The sequence below is a fragment of the Topomyia yanbarensis genome, chromosome 1 (genome assembly GCF_030247195.1).
Source record: "Topomyia yanbarensis strain Yona2022 chromosome 1, ASM3024719v1, whole genome shotgun sequence".
NCBI classification, from domain to species: Eukaryota; Metazoa; Arthropoda; class Insecta; order Diptera; family Culicidae; genus Topomyia; species Topomyia yanbarensis.
The window spans coordinates 144219518-144239325 of record NC_080670.1 but is presented as its reverse complement, the minus strand read 5'-3'; the positions used below and the strand labels follow the sequence as shown (position 1 = coordinate 144239325).

General features: G+C 37.7%; 1 protein-coding gene across 3 annotated transcripts in view; it reads right to left on the bottom strand.

The window, feature by feature from the left end:
* The window catches only part of LOC131676155 (scoloptoxin SSD558), a 431501-nt gene that overhangs the window by 24616 nt on the left and 387077 nt on the right, over window positions 1-19808 (bottom strand). For all 3 annotated transcript variants that reach the window (XM_058955285.1, XM_058955277.1, XM_058955291.1), the window contains exon 2: window positions 9906-10224. In XM_058955285.1, coding sequence (XP_058811268.1) covers window positions 9906-10023 — 118 coding nt within the window. In that variant the 5' untranslated portion in view covers window positions 10024-10224. The remainder of the gene's footprint in view (window positions 1-9905; window positions 10225-19808) is intronic.

Here is a 19808-nt window from a genome sequence, read left to right as displayed (position 1 = left end):
GTTGAAAAGTTATGAGAACTTTTTCGCTAAAAATGGGTTTTTTTGAAATAACAAATAACTCATTGGGACAAACAAAAGATAATTCTTTTTCAACTATAAATAAGGTCATGATTAGAGTTATAATTGGGCAATAAAGAGCGAATGCGATATTTCTTTATATTTCATTAAATTGTGTTAAAATAATCTATTTTTGATATACTAAGTGCTCATATCTTTTGAACGATCTAAAACCCCGACTGACGCTGTTCAGACAATAGACCGAAACCGCGCTCTGATCATTTGCAGCCGTTTGGACAAGCGGGAGCTTTGAGCTGCCTAGTAAATGGGTAAACTAAATACACAACATAAAACGGAAATCTAATACTAAATATAAATCTCCTCCATGAAGTAAATCTATATGAAACTAAAGCGGGCCAGCTCATAATGAGGAATTAGGCGCTATTTCGGAGTTTACTCGGTGAGTTAAAATGTTCACAAAAGAATAAGACACGCTAATTAATACAATACAAAATATTAAACCATAAAATACCACCCATCCAAGTTTTTATAATACATCAGCTAATTTAAAACAATAACCGTGAGAGGAGAACAAACATGCATTGACACACGCTTACACACTTACACACAAGGCTAGGGTAAGTAGAAGAAACGTCAAACCATAGAACTTAAAAAGTGAAATAGATTGGATCCTAAAACATGAATTTTATGTTCTTCAAATAGATTTTTACAATAAACCGACCATCTATCAGCGAACAACGTTTGTGATTTCTTTTCAGTTCACTTGCGGAAATCGACCCAAAAAGGAAAGGTGAGGAAAACGTGATACAACACCCAATCATCATCGGTGAGTTATGTTGTAGCATATAAGTCTCTGATTGGCAAACCTCTTCTAAAGTTATCGGGTGGCAGTTGGAACGACATGGTCTGTAAAATATGACCATCAATTTTTTTCAACAATACGGAAAACTGAACAACAACAACAATCGAGATAACGTGATTTTTTAGTTATGAAGGAACAGTGAGCAGGGATAGATGTCCAAAAAATGATTAGCTTAATTTATATGTATTTATATCGGCTGTTTAATCAGTGCCAATTCTTGCGCCGAGCATGTAGCAAAAGTGCACATTAGAATATTCATAAGAAAACAATTATTTCTTGAATTACAAATAAAATTTGTTTTGAAGGTGTATGATGAAGAAACTAATTAGTAATCATGCCGATTTCCTTGTGTTTTTCTATCAATAGTTATGTTACGAAAACGGTTAGGTGTGCACTTTTGCCCCACCTTACTCTACGCATGAATTTAATTCCCGACCGCCTTCAAATATGATCGGATTGGCTTTCGGTCTCTGCTTTCGATGTAGACGACCAGAATCAAATGATTGCAAAATGGGAAAGATTTATTTTAAATAGGGTTTGCCATGAATTAAACCAGTAAGTTTACATTCGACTGTCAATAGGAGAATGAGGACTCAGTGTTTCTGCAATGATAAGGCATAAACGCTATACCATCATCGGAAATCGGTGCGGTACAACTGCACCGCTTTAATTTTCTTAAACTAATTTATAGCCGGCAGCGAATGGCAGGAAAAAGGAACATTAAGACGCAGAATTTACATTTTTAATGATAATTTTTAAAATCAACTTTCCGCGCCATACCGGCCATTCTGAGTGCTGTACACCAACGGTGTTTGGGTACATCTCTTCTCACTTGGCTTGGACTGGCAGCTGGAACATTCCTTTTCTCTGGCACTTTCTTCATTATTGTCCTTTAAATAACTTTGCCTGTTGAAGCTATTCACTTCTTCCGCGTTGCTAGCGTTTGCTGTTTCAATGGTGAAATGTGGCGTGAAAATATTGCTAATTAGAAGTTCTAACGGTGTTGTCTGACGGGTTTGGTACACGACCGAGTTTTCCCTCAGTGAAGCGAAATTTGCGCACATTTAAACAATTCATAGGAAGCCGATTCAGGGCCTGGCTGTGGAAATATAATTGGTTTGTAATCGCCTTGATTTAAGTGAACATTTCCTGCTTGGTGAATGGTATCGAGTTAAAATTTATTAAATTTGGATAAAATTAAAGATTGTTCTTGGGGAATTTCGACGAATGCTAATACCAATACAATACAGTGTGGTTCTGGTGAAAATGGTCGAATCGATATTGTATCAAATGATGTTTACATGTTTGATGATTTGTCCTTCAAATGCAGTATTCGTTTCATATTATATTCGTATGGTTCTTGTTTTGGTGCAACAAGTCATTTTATTTAACAATGGTGCCAATATAACACCCCGAATCCCTAAAATTAACGAACTTCAACTCCAATTCAATTCAATTCTATACTGAGCGTTTGTATATACTGTAATTACGGAAATCCTTGGGTATTTCAAATTGGGTAATATGGTTGTTTGAAGACAAAAATATTGAAAAAAGACATCCGTCGTGCTTTTTTAAAGTGTATCTTCACTGAATTTTTAATGAAACTTAACGGATCAAATTCCAAAAACATCCATAAATTAGATCCTGGAAAAATGGCGCCCAAGGTTCCTATCGAATTATACTTGTATCCCAGTGAAAGGATGCTTTTAACTTATAGCGATGGTTTCAATTGCCCAAATTTGCCTTATGCTGAGAACGCTTCAGTTGATGCTTCAATTCCAGAATTAGTACAGGCATTAGACAATCCAATAGACGTTTCATTTGAGTAAATACGTAGATTAGCGAGGATTATAATCACAGTTTATGCATTGGACAAATTGTTGATCTCACTGAATTTATGTCATACATATTACTGTGTAACTACAACTGATACTGAATGCCATAATATACATTTTTCATGATCAATGTAACTAAAAGCATATTTATTTGCGAAAAAAAATACGACTTGTACTTTCAAGAATGATCGTGTCTCGAAAGCAGTCCAGGGACACTTTCAATGGCCACTAGCTTTTCGAATAATTTCAATACTTATTCTGGTAGTTTGAACCATTCCTTTGTCATGATATTGTTTTGTGTAGGACTCATAAACCCATATCTTTAGGACGAAGTGATTGCTGCTTATCACCAGCCTCGCAGTCTTCGAAGGGCCCGCAGGTCGTCTTCTATCTGTTCGATCCACCGGGCTCGTTGTTCACACGGTCTTCTTGTTCCTGTCGGGTCGCCCTCAAGAATCATCTCCACCGAGTCACCGTCTGACATTCAAACGACGTATCCAGCCCACCGCAAACGTCCTATTTTTGCGGTATGCGCGATGGATGGTTCTTCCAGCAGCTGCTGCAACTCATGGTTCATTCGCCTGCGCCACGTTCCGTCTTCCATCTGCACGCCACCATAGATGGTACACAACACCTTTTGTTCGAAAACTCCAAGGGTGCCTTGGTTCTCCACGAGCATAGTCCAGGTCTCGTGGCCGTAGATAATCAACTTCGTGCTGCGGCAAATTTTGTTCGACCGAAGCGTCCTCCGGAGTCCAAAGTAGGCACAGGCATCATTGTCGGCGGTTACCAGTGAGCCCAAATACACGAATTCGTCAACCATCTCGATTTCGTCACCGTCAAACCGAACTCGAGATGGGAGGTTCACATTGTCGTCTCTACAACTTCTTCCTATCATGTATTTTGTCTTCGAAACGTTGATGGCAAGTCCAATCCCGCTGGCTTCAGCTTTCAGTCTGATATACGTTTCCGACATCGCCTCAAGATCCAACTTCCTGAAGATCGTGCCACTCGTGTCTATTCCCGCTCTCCTTATTACACCTTCTAACGCAACGTTGAATAGCAGGCACGATAGACCATCACCTTGCCGTAACCCTCTTCGAGATTCAGACTCGAGAGTGTCCCTGATACTCGAACAACGCACATCACCCAATCCATCGTCGCTTTGACTAATCATGTTAGCTTATCCGGAAAACCGTACTCGTACATTATCTGCCATAGCTGATCTCGATCGATTGTGTCATACGCCGATTTGAAATCGATGAACAAATGATGTGTGGGCACGTTGTATTCGCGGCACTTTTGCAGAACCTGCCGAATCGCAAATATGTGTTCCGTGGTGGCGCGGGAACCCATGAATCTCGCTTGGTAGTGCCCTACGAACTCCCTTGCAAATGGTAACAATCGGCGGCAAAGAATTTGGGAGAGGACCTTGTAGGCGGTGCTAAGTAGTGTGATCGCGCGGTAGTTGCAGCAATCCTACTTGTCACCCTTTTTGTAGATTGGGCAAACGACACCCTCCATCTACTTCTCCTGAAGAAGCTCCTCCTCCCAAATTTTATACTTCAATGCAATTGAATACTATTTACAGGTGGCCTTATCTCAGTTTACTATTTCCTATTATGCGTCAAAATACTGGACCTGAAAATTCTATTCTGTACAAAAATCATTTTTCAAATATCTGTGACCAAAAAGACATCTTTTAATTCCAAGACAAATTCCTGATTTCTAGATTTCCTGATGACTAATTAAGGCACATCAATTAAGTAGGAACACCAGATAATCTTAAAACGCCGTCAATAAAAGAAGAACGAAAAGGTGCTCTTTGCAATGGAATTTTCACAAACACTTCAGAATATTTCGAAACAATGGTTTTGGAATTCGTGAAATTCGTTTCATTTATTTACCTCAACAACTTTAACTTTATTTTTATTTTTTATTCTATATACTATTGTTTTCCAGATAATTCATTTAATGGATTATATTCGTTTTGCTTATTTTTTTCATTTTAAATATTTGACTTATTTTAAATATATTATCATTTCATTTTAACGTTTTTTTATTTAGCGTTCTTTTGATTCATTTTGTTTATTTGGCCCCATTTTATATATTGTATTAATTCATTCTTTGTATGCATTCCGATCAGTTTATTATCTCATGCATCTTATTCATATCATTCATTTAATTTATTTTATTCACTTTTTTCGTGTTATGCAATTTTTTTATGCAATATTATTTTTCGGGTTCAAAATTTTATTCATTTTAATAAACTGACTAAATTTATTCAGTCATTAATTTAATTCATTTCATCTAGAACATTAATTAGACACAATTTAATTTATTCTATTAATTCTATTGCTTTTTAATATCGCTGAGTTTTTTTTTCATTTCAATCATTTTATTGTTTAAAAGCAAACAAAATGAAAAAAAATGATAAAATATATAGAGAAAACATTTTTATTCAATTTATCACTTTCTTTATTTTGTTTATTTTATTCATTCTCTTCATTTTATAGACTTTATTGATCCTCTGCATACCCTATCATTTATGAACAACCACGTTTTCAAACAGCTATATCTTTGGGGTTAGACAATATTTCCTCACAAAAAAGTAAAACTAATAATTGTGACTATCACCTTTTATTTGAGCGGTAATAATTACAAGAAATATCCGTAGAACTGTAGTTATTGCAATCGTTCTGATTGGATTTCACTGGAGCAGTGCTGCCAGAGACATTTTCAGTTATCGGTGATAAAATATATTTTAATATATCTTCGTTGTCTTCAAATATTGTTGAAAACTGATAAATGTTATCAATGTAGACTACTTTCGGCTACCTTTTCTGCCCATTCGAACTATTGAATACTTTGCAGGAGATGTGTATTAAGGATCGGTATGTAAAAATTGAGCAGCTTCTCACACTGCTAGATAAGCATCTATTTTGATCAAAACAGGTTTTTAAGAAAAACGGTTTTGGAACCATATATGTGCTAAAAAATATTAGCTGCATGAAAGGGTTAATTTTATTCATATTATTTATCTTATTAATTCAATGATTATTTTTTTGGTTTTTTTTAATATTATTTATTTCATTTATTTTAATCATTTTATTAAATTGTTAATTTGTCCTAGCAAAGATAAACTCAAGATAGAATGGTCAGAGATTTTCCATGTACCATCCAAATAAGACCTCTCGTTAAAGCCGGTTCACCGTCAGAGTGACAGCTCTATAATAAAAATCAAAGCGAGGCTTTGGGTAAGACCGCCGTCGATCTTTACGTCGTATCTATGACAATATGTTGCTGTGAAAATATAAATCGATTTTTCAGCTGCAAAATAACAAACTTACTTATAGCTCGAAAATTGTTGAATAGATATTTTGTTTTTTTTTTTCACTAATGTGGATAATTAAAAAAAATAGAATGCCTATAACGTCTGCTATATGTTTCATCAAGTTGGAATCTTGCACCAAGGTTTCGCATTATATTTTGCGTACGAATCAAGTGAAGGTGCAATCCCATGTCCCGAAAAACCCATTCAGTTGTACTATTGATTCAGCCTATTCAGTGATCATACTATGCATTCTGCGTAACTATTCGACACGATGTTTACATACTGCACAAGAACTTTTCCAACCTTGTTTAAGTTGTAACCATAGCATTGTGTAGACGCCATCAAATAATCACCGACGCTTATTAACGAGGGGGCAGCAAAAACATACTACTATTGAGTTCACCGGTTCACGGTTAATAAACCATCTTTTTTGAATATTTTTTGTGGGAAATAGTAATCTTGAGTTTATCTTTGGTCCCAGTTCATATATTTTATTCAGCTTCTTCATTTTATTAATTCGGTTTACTCAGTTCTTTTTATTATTGGATGACAGTTTGTTAGCTTAAAACAATTTAATTTACTCCCTTAATTTCATAACTTTTTTTCCTATTGTCTAATTTTCGTTCGAGCTAATTCAGTGGCGTAGCCAGAAATTTGGTTTGGAGGGGGTTTTGATGAGAATCGCAAATTTTTTGAAAAAAATGCTAAAATTTAATATGAGTTTGATAAATTATTGAAAACTCAAAAATATAAGTAGTCTAACAGATGTCATTCCAGTCTACAAACAAGAAGGATCAACATGGAACAGTTTTCAAACCTCTATAGATTATTTTCTTGTATAAAATGTCAATGAAGTCAAAAATTGCGATCTTTTAAAGTGGGATAAATGATCTAAAAAAATTTCAACGTTCAAGATCACCTAATATAATAATCCTAGACTTTGAAGGTTTGACAACTTCGGGAAGTTATCAACATAAAACAGCGCCTGCTTTGATATAGAAATTTTAGTGATTAATTTTCATAGAGGTAATTATGGTGAATTAATTTTTCAAAAATATTAAGAGACATGGTGCCTTCAGCAAAGTTTTTGATAATGTCATTTCAAACAATTTTGTTGAAAATATGAAGGCTACATGAATTCAACATATAGGGATTCAAATGGACTGAGCCTGCTATATTTCTCCTTAGTGAAGAAAAATTTAGGTGAAAACTATTTTTTTATGCGCTACGGATAAAATTGTTTGAAACAATCATTGCGAGTTGAGAACACAAAACCTATAACTAAATTATGGATGGATGGAACTGAAACTTGCGTTTCGACTTCATCTCATCAGAATCTGACACTAACTTGGTGGGCGGACTAAGCCAGCGCCGAATTGATGCTAGCTCCTGAAAATGGAATCATTCTTTGTGTTTTTGAGTCCTTTTAATCCCTGGGAATTATTTGTTTTAAATCCCGTTCCCATATTTTTTGTAAGCTTCAAAGGCACCTTGAACGCAATGTGAATTTATTATTTAATTACCGCAGAAGTGATTTATCAAATACAGTAATTTCAGAATAGCTTGTTGTAAAGGTTTTCTACTACTATATTTCGATACTCTGAATATGTGGGATATTTATGTCTTTGACAAAGTTGTTTGAAATAGCACTTTCGAAAACTTTGCTGGAGACATTAAGTCTCGACTCAAATTTGCTTGAAGAGTAATTCTTGTCTATAATTACTTCTAGGAGGATTAACCGTCAAAATTATTCTATCCGCAGATGAACAGTTTTACGTTTTGAAATTCTTCAATGTTACTTAACATCGAAATTTGGCAGCTTCGAATGAATGTGATCGTGACCGTTAAAAATTTATCGAGCATTAATTTTACTTTTCTTCATTAGTCAACCTCACAACTTGCAGTACTAGTACGTAGCACACCAAATTTTAGTACGCCATTCATTGTATCCTGCTAAGAGGTTATTCATATAGTTGATATTACAACAAAAATCCAATGCTCATAAAACCGATCCTGACCTGCTAGAGACAAAATTACATCAGCTTTCAACTAGTTTCTGAAATGTTATTCTTGTTGTTAACTATATTGAATTGTTGTCTAAACTCTACACAATCTAAAAAAATACATTTTCAGCAAATGTTGAAATGTATGCAAGTTTTCAGTAAACAAGCTTATGTTTTATATGCAATCAACCTATTCAAATTTAGATTCCCATTCGAAAAATTGTCTCTATCCATATTTTGAAGCATCTTTCCAAAAATGAGCTCATAATAATTCAGACAGTTATTTTATTTTACATTGAAGTAATTTGACAACTGTGGGATTTTGGCTAAGAGATAAGTTACATGATCCCCTTCCCACAATTTTCCAAAAGTTCTCATGACGCTTTAAACACAGTTCTCAATGTAGTGATCAGAGAATATTTTTCCAAAAATATTTTGTGGAATATTAAATTAAATTCGTCAGCATCAATTTTTTTTCAATCCAATTAATTTTGGTTTGGGGGGGGGGGGTTTAACCCCCAAACCCCCCCCCCCCCCCCCTGGCTACGCCACTGAGCTAATTTGATTTATTTTATTAATTCGATTTATATTAATCATTCTATCCATATTATGATTTATTTTGCTTCATAATTATTTTAAATTTTTTTTGTTTTTTTATTTTTCTTTAATTTATTCAGTTTATTCGAAGTGTTATTCGTGCAGGACTCGAAACTGTGCTTATGTTTCATCTAGTTGCTTGTCAGCTTTGCGTGTGCTCGGCAAACTAATGAATAATACAATTAATGTATAATATAACAATGTGTAAGAAATGTCAGGTGCAGAACATGTTTTTATTTGATTTTGTTAGAAACAATTGTAACTTGTCAGATCGGATCACGATCAATCTATGTTTTATGACAATTTTATTGCTGGTTAGCTCGTTACAATCGGTCAATAAGGTCGCCCGCAGTAAATTTTGCAAAATAAGCGTGCAAAAAACTTCAAATGTCAATATTAAGGTGAATTTTTTCCCGAGTCCCATCTGAATACCGAAAAATTCTATCTTGCATCGAAATTGCGATTTCACCTAATTTGGGCGGCCCGTTTGAATTTTTTTGACTAACTTCCTGTTATTTATTTCGCGAATTAAATAACAAATATTATTTTAATATGCCGTATTCAGCCTATTCTGAAATGTAAAGTAATGATTAACTTCGAACCACAGAAATGGGAACTGCGGTAAAACGGAAGCAAAGTTTTCGTGCGGGCTTTGCAACTATCTTAAATCGATTCCCCAGACTTTTTATATAAGAATTAATACATTAGACATTAATACATTAGATAAAGGCTGTTTGCCTTTATCTTCACACTTGAGTTATAAGAAGAATAGGAGTAATACGGATACACACGTTTCGTGGAGTCATTCTAACTGTATTCAATCGACAGTTTCAAATGGGTAGGGTGGTAATAAAATCCGGGCAAAAATAGGCTCATTACCCTCCTATATATCATTTCAAAAAGGACTCTGCCATGTTTTATATCCTGCATCTCTTGCATCTTGCCTAAATTGGACGATTGAAATTACGGTGACCAAAGGTAGAGTCTTCCTTCGTTGGTAAATTGATTGACTTTTTGATTAGTTCAATTTGCGGCGATCTGAATATTAAAACCAACTTGTACTACTTTGGATTTTATAAATTACACTTTATTAATGCAGAAAGCTAGATAAACTGATTGTGGGGAGAGACTTCAGTACAAGTTTACTTTAGGTCAGCTGAAACAAGCGGAAGGAACCCGTGCGATAAGGTTTTAACAGAATATCCATTCGCTGCGCTTCTGGTCCATTATGGGTAATTAAAATTTATTATACTCACTCAGCAGGATTCCTCCATTAAGGCAACTTTGAACACTGTTCCCGAACAAACTGCAAAATAAGATGACCGTCGGCAGAAGGCTCAATGCGCTTCGAATCTTTGCACCGGGTGTTGCCATCACTCGAGCCTTATTATTCTTTCTTTTCACTTTCCAAATTGATGACTTAGAAACTTTTTTCTTCGTGTGCCGCTGCTACTAGTTTTTTTTCCAATAGAAACCGTTGAGGATGGGAAACAACAACTTGTGCTTGGGGATGGGAATGTCGTCAGCCGGAGTCAATTAAAACTCCAAAGTTATGCAAAATCCTGATTGCGTGGTCTGGAAATGAAGGGAAAAAATTACTGAGAATCATAAGAAAATTGACTTGATTGTTGATTGGGAATATTTGATGAGCGGTCAATCTTTCCATGTAGCGGAAAGCGCAATGTACTCTTTGCATTTTCCTCGCTCTCTATTCTACTTTCAATAGATAATACTATTAAATTAAAGACTATTAAATAACCAAAATAATATGGGGAATAGCGCATTTTGTTCTTATAAAATAGAGCATAGGGGAGACCGGGGCTGGTTGGCCGAGTTTTGCTTTCGGAATTTCTCTACTCATTCTGGTTAGACTTTTTGAAAACCGGTTTGTGCTGTCATGAAGATACAACCCTTGAGCACGTATGTAATTTTTTTTAATTCATGACAAAAAATCAGGGAAAAAGTTATTAGCAAACAAATGTGGAAAGAAAAATCGGCCAACCTACCCCAAGTTTGGTCAAATAAGTTAAACACGTCAAATGTATCAGTGGAAAACGTTTCATTCAAAAAACATCGTTTATTCGTATATAGGTAAGGAAAATTAAATCCACTCTTCACTTCTTAGTCTTTTTAACCTTTTTGGCAGCTTTAGTGAACTTTTTACCAGCTCTCGCTGATTTTTTCCACCGCCAGCGTACGGTTACGTTTGATTTCATTTTTCTGCTCATCCAATACAGCTTTTATTTGGGAATCGGTCAAAATTTGAGTCGATCGGCGTTTACGACTTTGCCACTTCTTCGAATCAGCTCGTGCACTCGCCTTGGGAAGAGGTTTGACGTCTTCAGAGAGGCTTACATCTGTAGCAGGTTCTATGCTAATGGACGAGTTTTGTTCGGGGTTGGGTCGATCTGTGACAAATACTGCCAGAAACTCCGAACGAGGAAAAATTTCAGGATTGAAGGACTCTGAAACCAGCTTGGCATTTAATTCATAAAATATCGGAATCAACTTTTTTATAAACAATTTCCGACTTTTAAAGATTGTAATCTCTTATTTCCATTTGGTAATAATTTTAAATTATTTTTATTACTTATTTCTCGTGTATATTTTTCCTTATAATCATCAATATTAGGATAATATCAAATTTTGCTTTGAAGAAGGTTGGCATTTCACAAATATCAAAGTGCACATTATTCTACACTAAATTTACAACTCGGCCAACTAGCCCCGCATAGAACTCGGCCAACCTACCCCAATGTATATTTTCGAGAACAATCACGATTTACACAAACAAATATAAGGTTACACTGGTAACCGTTATACCATTTTGTTGGGTTTTGAATACTCTTTCCAGCAGTAGAAAGTTATTGAAAATCGGATGTAAATTGATTCGCGTTACACATATTATTTTTCAGAAACAGAAATTTACTCACCAGTGCCGAAAAAAGAAAGAATAAACATGCTCCTGTACAAACCAACACCACCAAAACACCTGAAATTACGTCGGTACATTGGTGACCTAATACCCCACCAAAATCACTATAGATGTCGCTACTGCGCATAATAGCCATTTCATAAAAGGCACTCTGTCAACCTGCCCCTTCGGCCCCGGTCACCCCTACAGTGCGCGAAATAAATATACCGTACAAAATTAAAAATTTAGAGAAGTAGTTCTATGATCCAAATGGACGGTGTTAGGTCAGAGCGCACGAAATCGCAAAGTCTTAAAAAGTAAGATAATTATAGCATTGAATAATTTCATCTGTTAAGTTCGACTTTCACCAGATTTGGAAGCAAGAGCTATGGTAAAAAATTATTTAAAATTATAACGTAAAGAATGATGCGCTTAAAACTTTCAACTTGTTTCTCTCGAAATCAATACAATGTCACTTTATTCGGTCTGACTTAACACCGACTAAATGAAAGTGACATACATTTGAGCGACCGAAAATAAAAGTCGCAAGAATAGAACATGCTTCGCAAAACCCGCTTCAAACATATTAGAGTATAAAAATCGGAAATAAACTTAAAAGCATAAAAATCGGACAGAAATCCATCAGTATAAGAATCGCTTAAAAAGTTCTCACCCGTTAAACACGGCAAGGATGAACCTCCAGTATAAAATTCGGTTAAAAATAAATAAATTGCTCGTAGGAGCATCCGTATATCTTGATGTTCAATATTAAAGGTCGGCTAACAAAAACTACTTTGTAAGAATCGGTTATATTTTTTCCGGGTTTTTTACTGAAGATTTTTTTATCCGATTCTTACAAAGGAAAGTCCCAGCCCGATTTTATGCTTGAAATTTATATCCGGTTTTTGTATTCTAATATATTTGAAACGGGTTTTACGAAGCATGTTGTGTCCTTGCGACTTTTATTTTCGGTCGCTCATTTGTGTATAATGAAAACCGATCCGAAACAAGTCACATGGATAATGTCTTGACTTTATTGCTATGTTTCTTATTTTTAAATGAATTAATTTGCCAATAACTCATAAGACATATTTATACCATACAAATGCGAATCACCTACTATCATTCACAAATCAGACTTCAGTTGGAGACCGAATACTTTGTGCGTCCTCCTCGAGCTCTAATAACATCTTCTAGATGCCGTGGCATTGAATCAACCAATGATTCTAGGACCGAGGCGTTCTGCAATTCCCATGTTTCTTGAATTACTATTTCAGCTGAAGTGCTCTGTCGAATTGTCATCCATTTTCAAATACACACTGATAAATAGATTAAATCATGCTGAAAAATCCAGGTTCCTAACATGGGGAGACTTGACCAGGTTTTCAGTTAAACCTAAGTAAATGTCTCAAAATGTTTTCAATCCATCAAAACTCATTTAACCATAGTGTGCAACAGTATTGTGCATATTCATGATTTTTTGCAGAATTTTTGGTTTACTTTTTCCAAAGTTATAAAAGTTTTTCAGAGATGAAGTTTTTGGTCAAGGGGGGAGACTTGACCAAGGCCTGGGGAGACTTGACCAAGAGAATTTTGTAAAATCAAAGCAATAAATTAAGACATAAAACATGCTGTCTTTATATTTTTACATATTGTCGAGACCCTTAAGTACCAGAAAAAAATATAAAGGGATTGCATTTCATAAATTTCGATTTTTTATGCACTTCCTTTTAAGGATTAACTGTACTGATTACATTGCATGTTCAATTGTTCGCACGTCACGTATTCAGCCATATTACTGCTAGCTATGTTTACTAGTACTAAAAGATATAGACTGATGTTTGATGTGGGATTTTTGTGACGTGTTCAACATTAACAGTAGGTACTACAGCATAGTAAATATCAGATTTTTTTTAAATCTTTCTTCAGCTTATTTCCACTTGGTCAAGTCTCCCCAAAAAATCTTGGCCAAGTCTCCCCAACATTAGTTATTGTGTAAAATGCCGTGCAAACGTTAGTAATAACTATTCCAATGTTCCGATTCATGTAAAACCAGTTCACTACTTCATAAGAAATAAGATGATATTTTTTTTTTATTCATTTCGTTTATTTGATAGGCACAAATGCGTTAGCTTGGCGGTGCCAAATACTTTTGTTTTTACATTTTGGATATCTTAAAACTAGGAGGTTACAATGTTGAAATATTTTTTTTTACAAAGGAAAAGAAAATTTACAGCTATCTTAAGACTAGAAATAAGATTCAATATACAAGAGAGGGCCAAAAGATTTTTTTATGAAAAAATTTAAAACAAGGGATTCACTTTGATATACAAGAGGGGGAGTAATAGTATTTTACGAAATATTTTACGGTTATCTCAAAACTAACAATATAGTTTAGTACACAAAAGGGGGAACAAATATTTATGAGAAATTTCACAGAAATCTTAAAACTAGGGATTCAATTCTATTTACAAGATGGAGGACAAGAGTTTCAATAAAGAGTAAAAATTATAGCTATCTTAAAACTAGGAATACAGAATACTAATTTGAATTTTTTTAACTAAAACTTATGCTTGGTCAAGATATTCAGAGGGTGGCTTATTTCCGCATCAATGTAGCAGCAATTGTATCAAGGACAGGGGAGAGACAGGGAAAGAAGAGCAAAACTGGCAACTTTCGCTCGAACCGGGGGGGGGGGGGGATCAGCGAAACAAATTTGCGCCTCAGCCTAGTAAGTCGTCGAGTACCGGATTGGCGGATGGTATTCTTCGGACCCGCGGGGAATCCTTCAAAAGTCATCGGACCTCGAGTCGCTCTCGCTTCAGTTTCCTTCTATGCAGGCGTAGTGGTAAGGGCGACGGCGGTTACATAGTGGCAGTCTGGAGCTGATCGGTTCCACAAGGCAGGAGGAAACTCTAAAAACGAGAAATAAAAGAGAGGGGCTAAATTGGGATATTTATCGTTTTTATGAAGGTATAAATAAGGGACATATAGGGTAAATCACGAGTTGCCAGCATATCTCGGACTGGTACATTGGGTGGTCTACCTCGGGCCCGAAGGGATTCCTTTAACTGAGACCTGGCGTCACAATACCCGGCGCATACCCAGACAACGTGTTCGATGTCGTGATAGCCCTCGTCACAAGCGCACAGACTACTCTCCGCAAGCCCAATACGCCGCAAATGCGCATCCATGGTGTAGTGATTGGACATAAGTCGGGACATTACACGAATAAAATCCCGACCCACATCCATCCCCCCGAACCAAGGCTTCGTTGATACCTTTGGGATAATCGAATGTAGCCATCGTCCAAATTCCCCATTGCTCCACGAGGTTTGCCAACTGTTGAGCGTCCTCTGACGACAAATACTAAAAAATTCGTTGAAGCAGATTGGTCTTTCGTATATGTCACCATTTAATGCGCTAACCTTTGCTAATGAGTCGGCCTTTTCATTGCCCGGGATAGAACAATGAGAGGGGACCCAAACAAAGGTAATCTGATAAGATTTTTCAGATAACGTACACAAGGACTCCTGTATCTTCCCCAGAAAATACGGGAATTGCTTTTTAGGCTTCACCACACGAAGAGCCTCGATAGAGCTGAGGCTGTCCGAAACGATGAAGTAGTGATCTGTGGGCAGAGTGTCGATGATCCCAAGGGTGTACTGAATTGCAGCTAACTCCGCGACGTAAACTGAAGCGGGATCATTGAGCTTGAATGAAGCGGTGATAGTATTGTTGAAGATACCGAAGCCAGTGGACCCATCGAGATTTGATCCGTCAGTGTAAAACATTTTGTCGCAGTCGACTTCTCGGAATTTATTATAAAATATATTGGGGATCACCTGCGGGCGTATATGGTCCGGGATTCCACGAATCTCTTCCTTCATGTATGTGTCGAAGAATACAGTAGAATCAGAAGTATCTAGGAAACGGACACGGTTGGGAGTATATGAAGAAGGATTAATGCTCTGTGCCATGTAGTCGAAGTACAAGGCCATAAATCGGGTTTGAGAATTAAGCTCGACGAGCCTCTCGAAGTTTTCAATCACCAACGGGTTCATAATGTCGCATCGGATGAGCAATCGATATGAGAGTTCCCAAAATCGATTTTTTAGCAGAAGAACGCCCGCCAGCACTTCAAGACTCATCGTATGGGTCGAGTGCATGCAACCCAAGGCAATGCGCAAGCAACGGTACTGGATTCTCTCCAGTTTGATGAAGTGTATGTTCGCAGCGGATCGGAAACAGAAACACCCGTACTCCATCACCGACAATATCGTTGTTTGGTACAACCTGATCAGGTCTCCTGGGTGAGCACCCCACCATGTTCCAGTTATTGTTCGGAGAAAATTGATCCTTTGTTGGTATTTCTGTTTCAGATACCTAATGTGACATCCCCAGGTACCTTTAGAGTCGAACCAGACCCCGAGATATTTAAATGTGAAAACCTGGTTGATCGTTGCACCCATTAATAAAAACTGGAGTTGCGCCGGCTCACGCTTCCTAGAAAAAACAACTAACTCAGTTTTCTCCGTGGAGAACTCAATACCTAGCTGAAGAGCCCAAGCAGACAAATTGTCCAAGGTATTTTGTAATGGTCCTTGCAAGTCGGCAGCTTTGGGCCCTGTAACAGAGACCACCCCGTCGTCTGCAAGTTGCCTTAGCGTGCATGAATTGGCAAGACAATCGTCAATGTCATTCACGTAAAAATTGTAGAGCAGGGGACTTAGACATGAGCCCTGGGGAAGACCCATGTAGCTAGATCGCGATGTTGTTAAATCGCCATGCGAAAAGTGCATGTGCTTTTCAAACAACAGGTTTAGCAAAAAGTTATTTAAAATTGGTGAAAGACCATGCTGGTGCAGCTTCTCTGACAGAATGTTGATAGAAACTGAGTCAAAAGCCCCCTTAATATCCAAGAAGACTGATGCCATCTGCTCTTTGTTAGCATAGGCCATTTGGATTTCTGTAGAAAGCAACGCAAGGCAATCGTTCGTCCCTTTGCCTTTGCGGAAGCCAAATTGTGTATCTGACAGTAAGCCATTTGCTTCAACCCAATTGTCGAGGCGAAACAAGATCATTTTCTCGAACAACTTCCGAATACAGGACAGCATTGCAATCGGCCGATACGAGTTGTGGTCGGAGGCTGGTTTTCCTGGTTTTTGGATGGCGATGACCTTCACTTGCCTCCATTCATAAGGGACAATGTTACCCTCAAGAAACTTGTTAAATAAATTCAACAAGCGCCTTTTTGCAGAGTCAGGCAGATTATTCAGCAAGTTGAATTTGATTCTGTCTAACCCTGGGGCGTTATTGTTGCACGATAAGAGAGCAAGTGAGAACTCCACCATCGAAAACGGTGTTTCGTTCGCGGTATCGTGAGGAGACGCGGCGCGGCACGTTTTCTGTACCGGGACAGAGTCCGGACAGATCTTCTTGGCGAAAGCGAATATCCAACGGTTTGAATATTCCACGTTCTCGTTGGTACTATTACAGTTACGCATACGTCGAGCCGTACCCCAAAGAGTGCTCATCGCTGTTTCTCTCGTTAACCCGTCGACGAACCGGCGCCAATAACTGCGTTTTTTGGCTTTCATTAGACTCTTCATTCGCCTTTCTAACGACGCGTACTGTTGATAGCTAGCGGGTAACCCGTCTTCCCGGAAGGCCTTATATGCAGTGGACTTTTCCGCGTACAGCTCTGAGCACTCTTTATCCCACCACAGGGTGGGAGACCGTCCATGGGTATTCGCGCTGGGTACTGGTTTAGTCTGAGCTTGATTCGCACTGTCGAGAATCAAGCCAGCCAAAAACCTGTACTCTTCCTCCGGAGGAAGTTCTTGAGTGGATTCGATTTTAACGGATATCGTGGTCGCGTAACTCTTCCAATCAATGTTCCGTGTGAGGTCATATGAGACATTGATTGTTTCCGATGGTCTTGAACCGTTAGCAATTGAAATCACGATAGGCAAATGATCGCTACCGTGGGGATCAGGGATCACCTTCCACATGCAATCTAACTGTAGCGATGTCGAGCAAAACGACAAATCCAACGCGCTCGCGCGTACTGGTGGTGTAGGAATCCGTGTCATTTCTCCCGTGTTTAAGATGGTCATGTTGAAATTATCGCAAAGATCTTGGATTAATGTTGATCTATTATCATCATGAAGACAGCCCCATACCGTACTGTGCGAGTTAAAGTCTCCCAGAACTAGCCGCGGTGCCGGTAAGGATTCCGTGATATTACAAAGCGTTCGGTGCCCTACCGAGGCTCTAGGAGGAATGTAGATGGAAGCAATGCAAAGGTCTTTACCTTTGATTAAAACTTGACAAGCGACAATTTCAATGCCTGGTGTCGAAGGGAGGTTAATTCGGTTGAAAGAATAGCACTTTTTGATCCCCAAAAGTACTCCTCCATAGGGGTTTTCTCGATCCAGACGAATTATATTAAAGTCGTGGAAGTTGAGATTTATATCGGAAGTTAACCAAGTTTCACATAATGCGAAAGCATCACATTTTAAACTATTTAGTAAAAATTTAAAGGAATCGATTTTCGGGAGGATACTTCTGCTGTTCCACTGTAGAACAGTGATCGAATCGGTGACCTCGTTCGATGACTTAGCCATCGAAGGATACGATCGCTGCAAGGAGGGGCCATTTAGTAGTCAACTGCTTCAAAAATGTTTGCACTATAGGGAGGAAACGTATCAGAAGGCTTTTAAGAGGATCAGTAACATTGAAAGCTGTGAAAATTAAGTCCACTATGTCAGAAAATTTCATTAGTCCGCTACTGGACTAATTTCCACAATATGTGGCTGTGTGGCCCAACTGCTTGCAATTGCTGCAGTTCATGACCCGCGGTACGAACAGGCGAACTGGTAGGCGAACCTTGTCAAGGAGGATGTAGTTGGGAAGAGAGGACCCGGCGAATGTCACCCGAATCGAGCCTGATAGAGAGTAGGTAGTCTTACCTCCCTCGGTGTTTGCGGTATACAATTGTTTGCATTCCAAGATCTTAATCTGTTCAAGTGAGGGGTCCTTAAAGCAGCCAACCCCGTGCTCCAACAGTTCTTCGCATTTCAGGCCCGGTTCGGACACTACCCCATCGATTTCACAGGCCACACAAGGCACGTACGCTTTAAATTCCCGCGTAAAGCGCTCACAGCAAGCAATTGCGTTTGCCTGGCCGAGATCACTCACTAGAACACGTATCTTGTTTGCCCGAACACGTGTTTTCTGAGTTACGGCCGGGTAATTAGCAGTCAGATCTCGAGAAAGTTTTAATATATTAACCGGTTTCTCTCCGATCCGAAAATATACCACCCATGGCCCAGAGGAACCTTCTGGGTACTGCTTTATATGGGGAGCAATGCGAGTATTAGGGGGATCAGGGACTTCCATAATTACATCAGATGGTATTTCGCCCTCGGCCATTTAAGCACGAGGGCAGAGCGTTATATAAACGGGAATGTGTCTTATTATTTGATTACAAGGTAGAGTAAAAGTAGGGAAAAGGAAAGAAAGCAAACGAGGAAAAAAAATAAAGCAAAACTTATCTGCAAACAACGTCGATTGTTCCGCACCAACGAAAACAATGTACTGGATTTACTGCCGGCACCAGCAGAATGGCAGCTAACGAACGAACAAAGGATGACCTTGAATCACTGAAATTTACACACCGAACACCACTGTGAAATATAACGATCCGCTCCGTTCAAAGGTTGGGAGACGTATGTAGATGATATATGAGTAATTAAAAAGTAATTATTGGTCGAGTAGATTTGTCCACACAAAGTTTGATAAAAAATTACATCATTTAATATTTATATTTTCTATAAGGGAAGTATTTTTCATTCCAAACTTTGAATATCCCTCCAATTCATCAGGTTTCATGAAACGCCATATGTTTTGAAAGGATGATTTGAAATCAGTCATATTTTGGGACGAAATAAAATTAAATTTAAATGAAGGGCGGATCCAAAAAAAAATCGGTTGTGAAATGTTCATTGTAATATTACGTATGTAATATGTAATAACCTCATTTGAATAAAATAAATTTTGGGGCTTGGCTCCAAAATTGATTTTATTTGATTCTGAGTATAGAATGAATTTAAAATAGAAACTATTTTTAAAATGTCTCAAAATGTTAAAAAATTTAAGGGGTCCGAACCCCCAGAGCCCTCCCCCTGAAACCGCCACTGATTTAGATGAAGCTGAGGCTGATTTGTTCAGATTCTCTCTA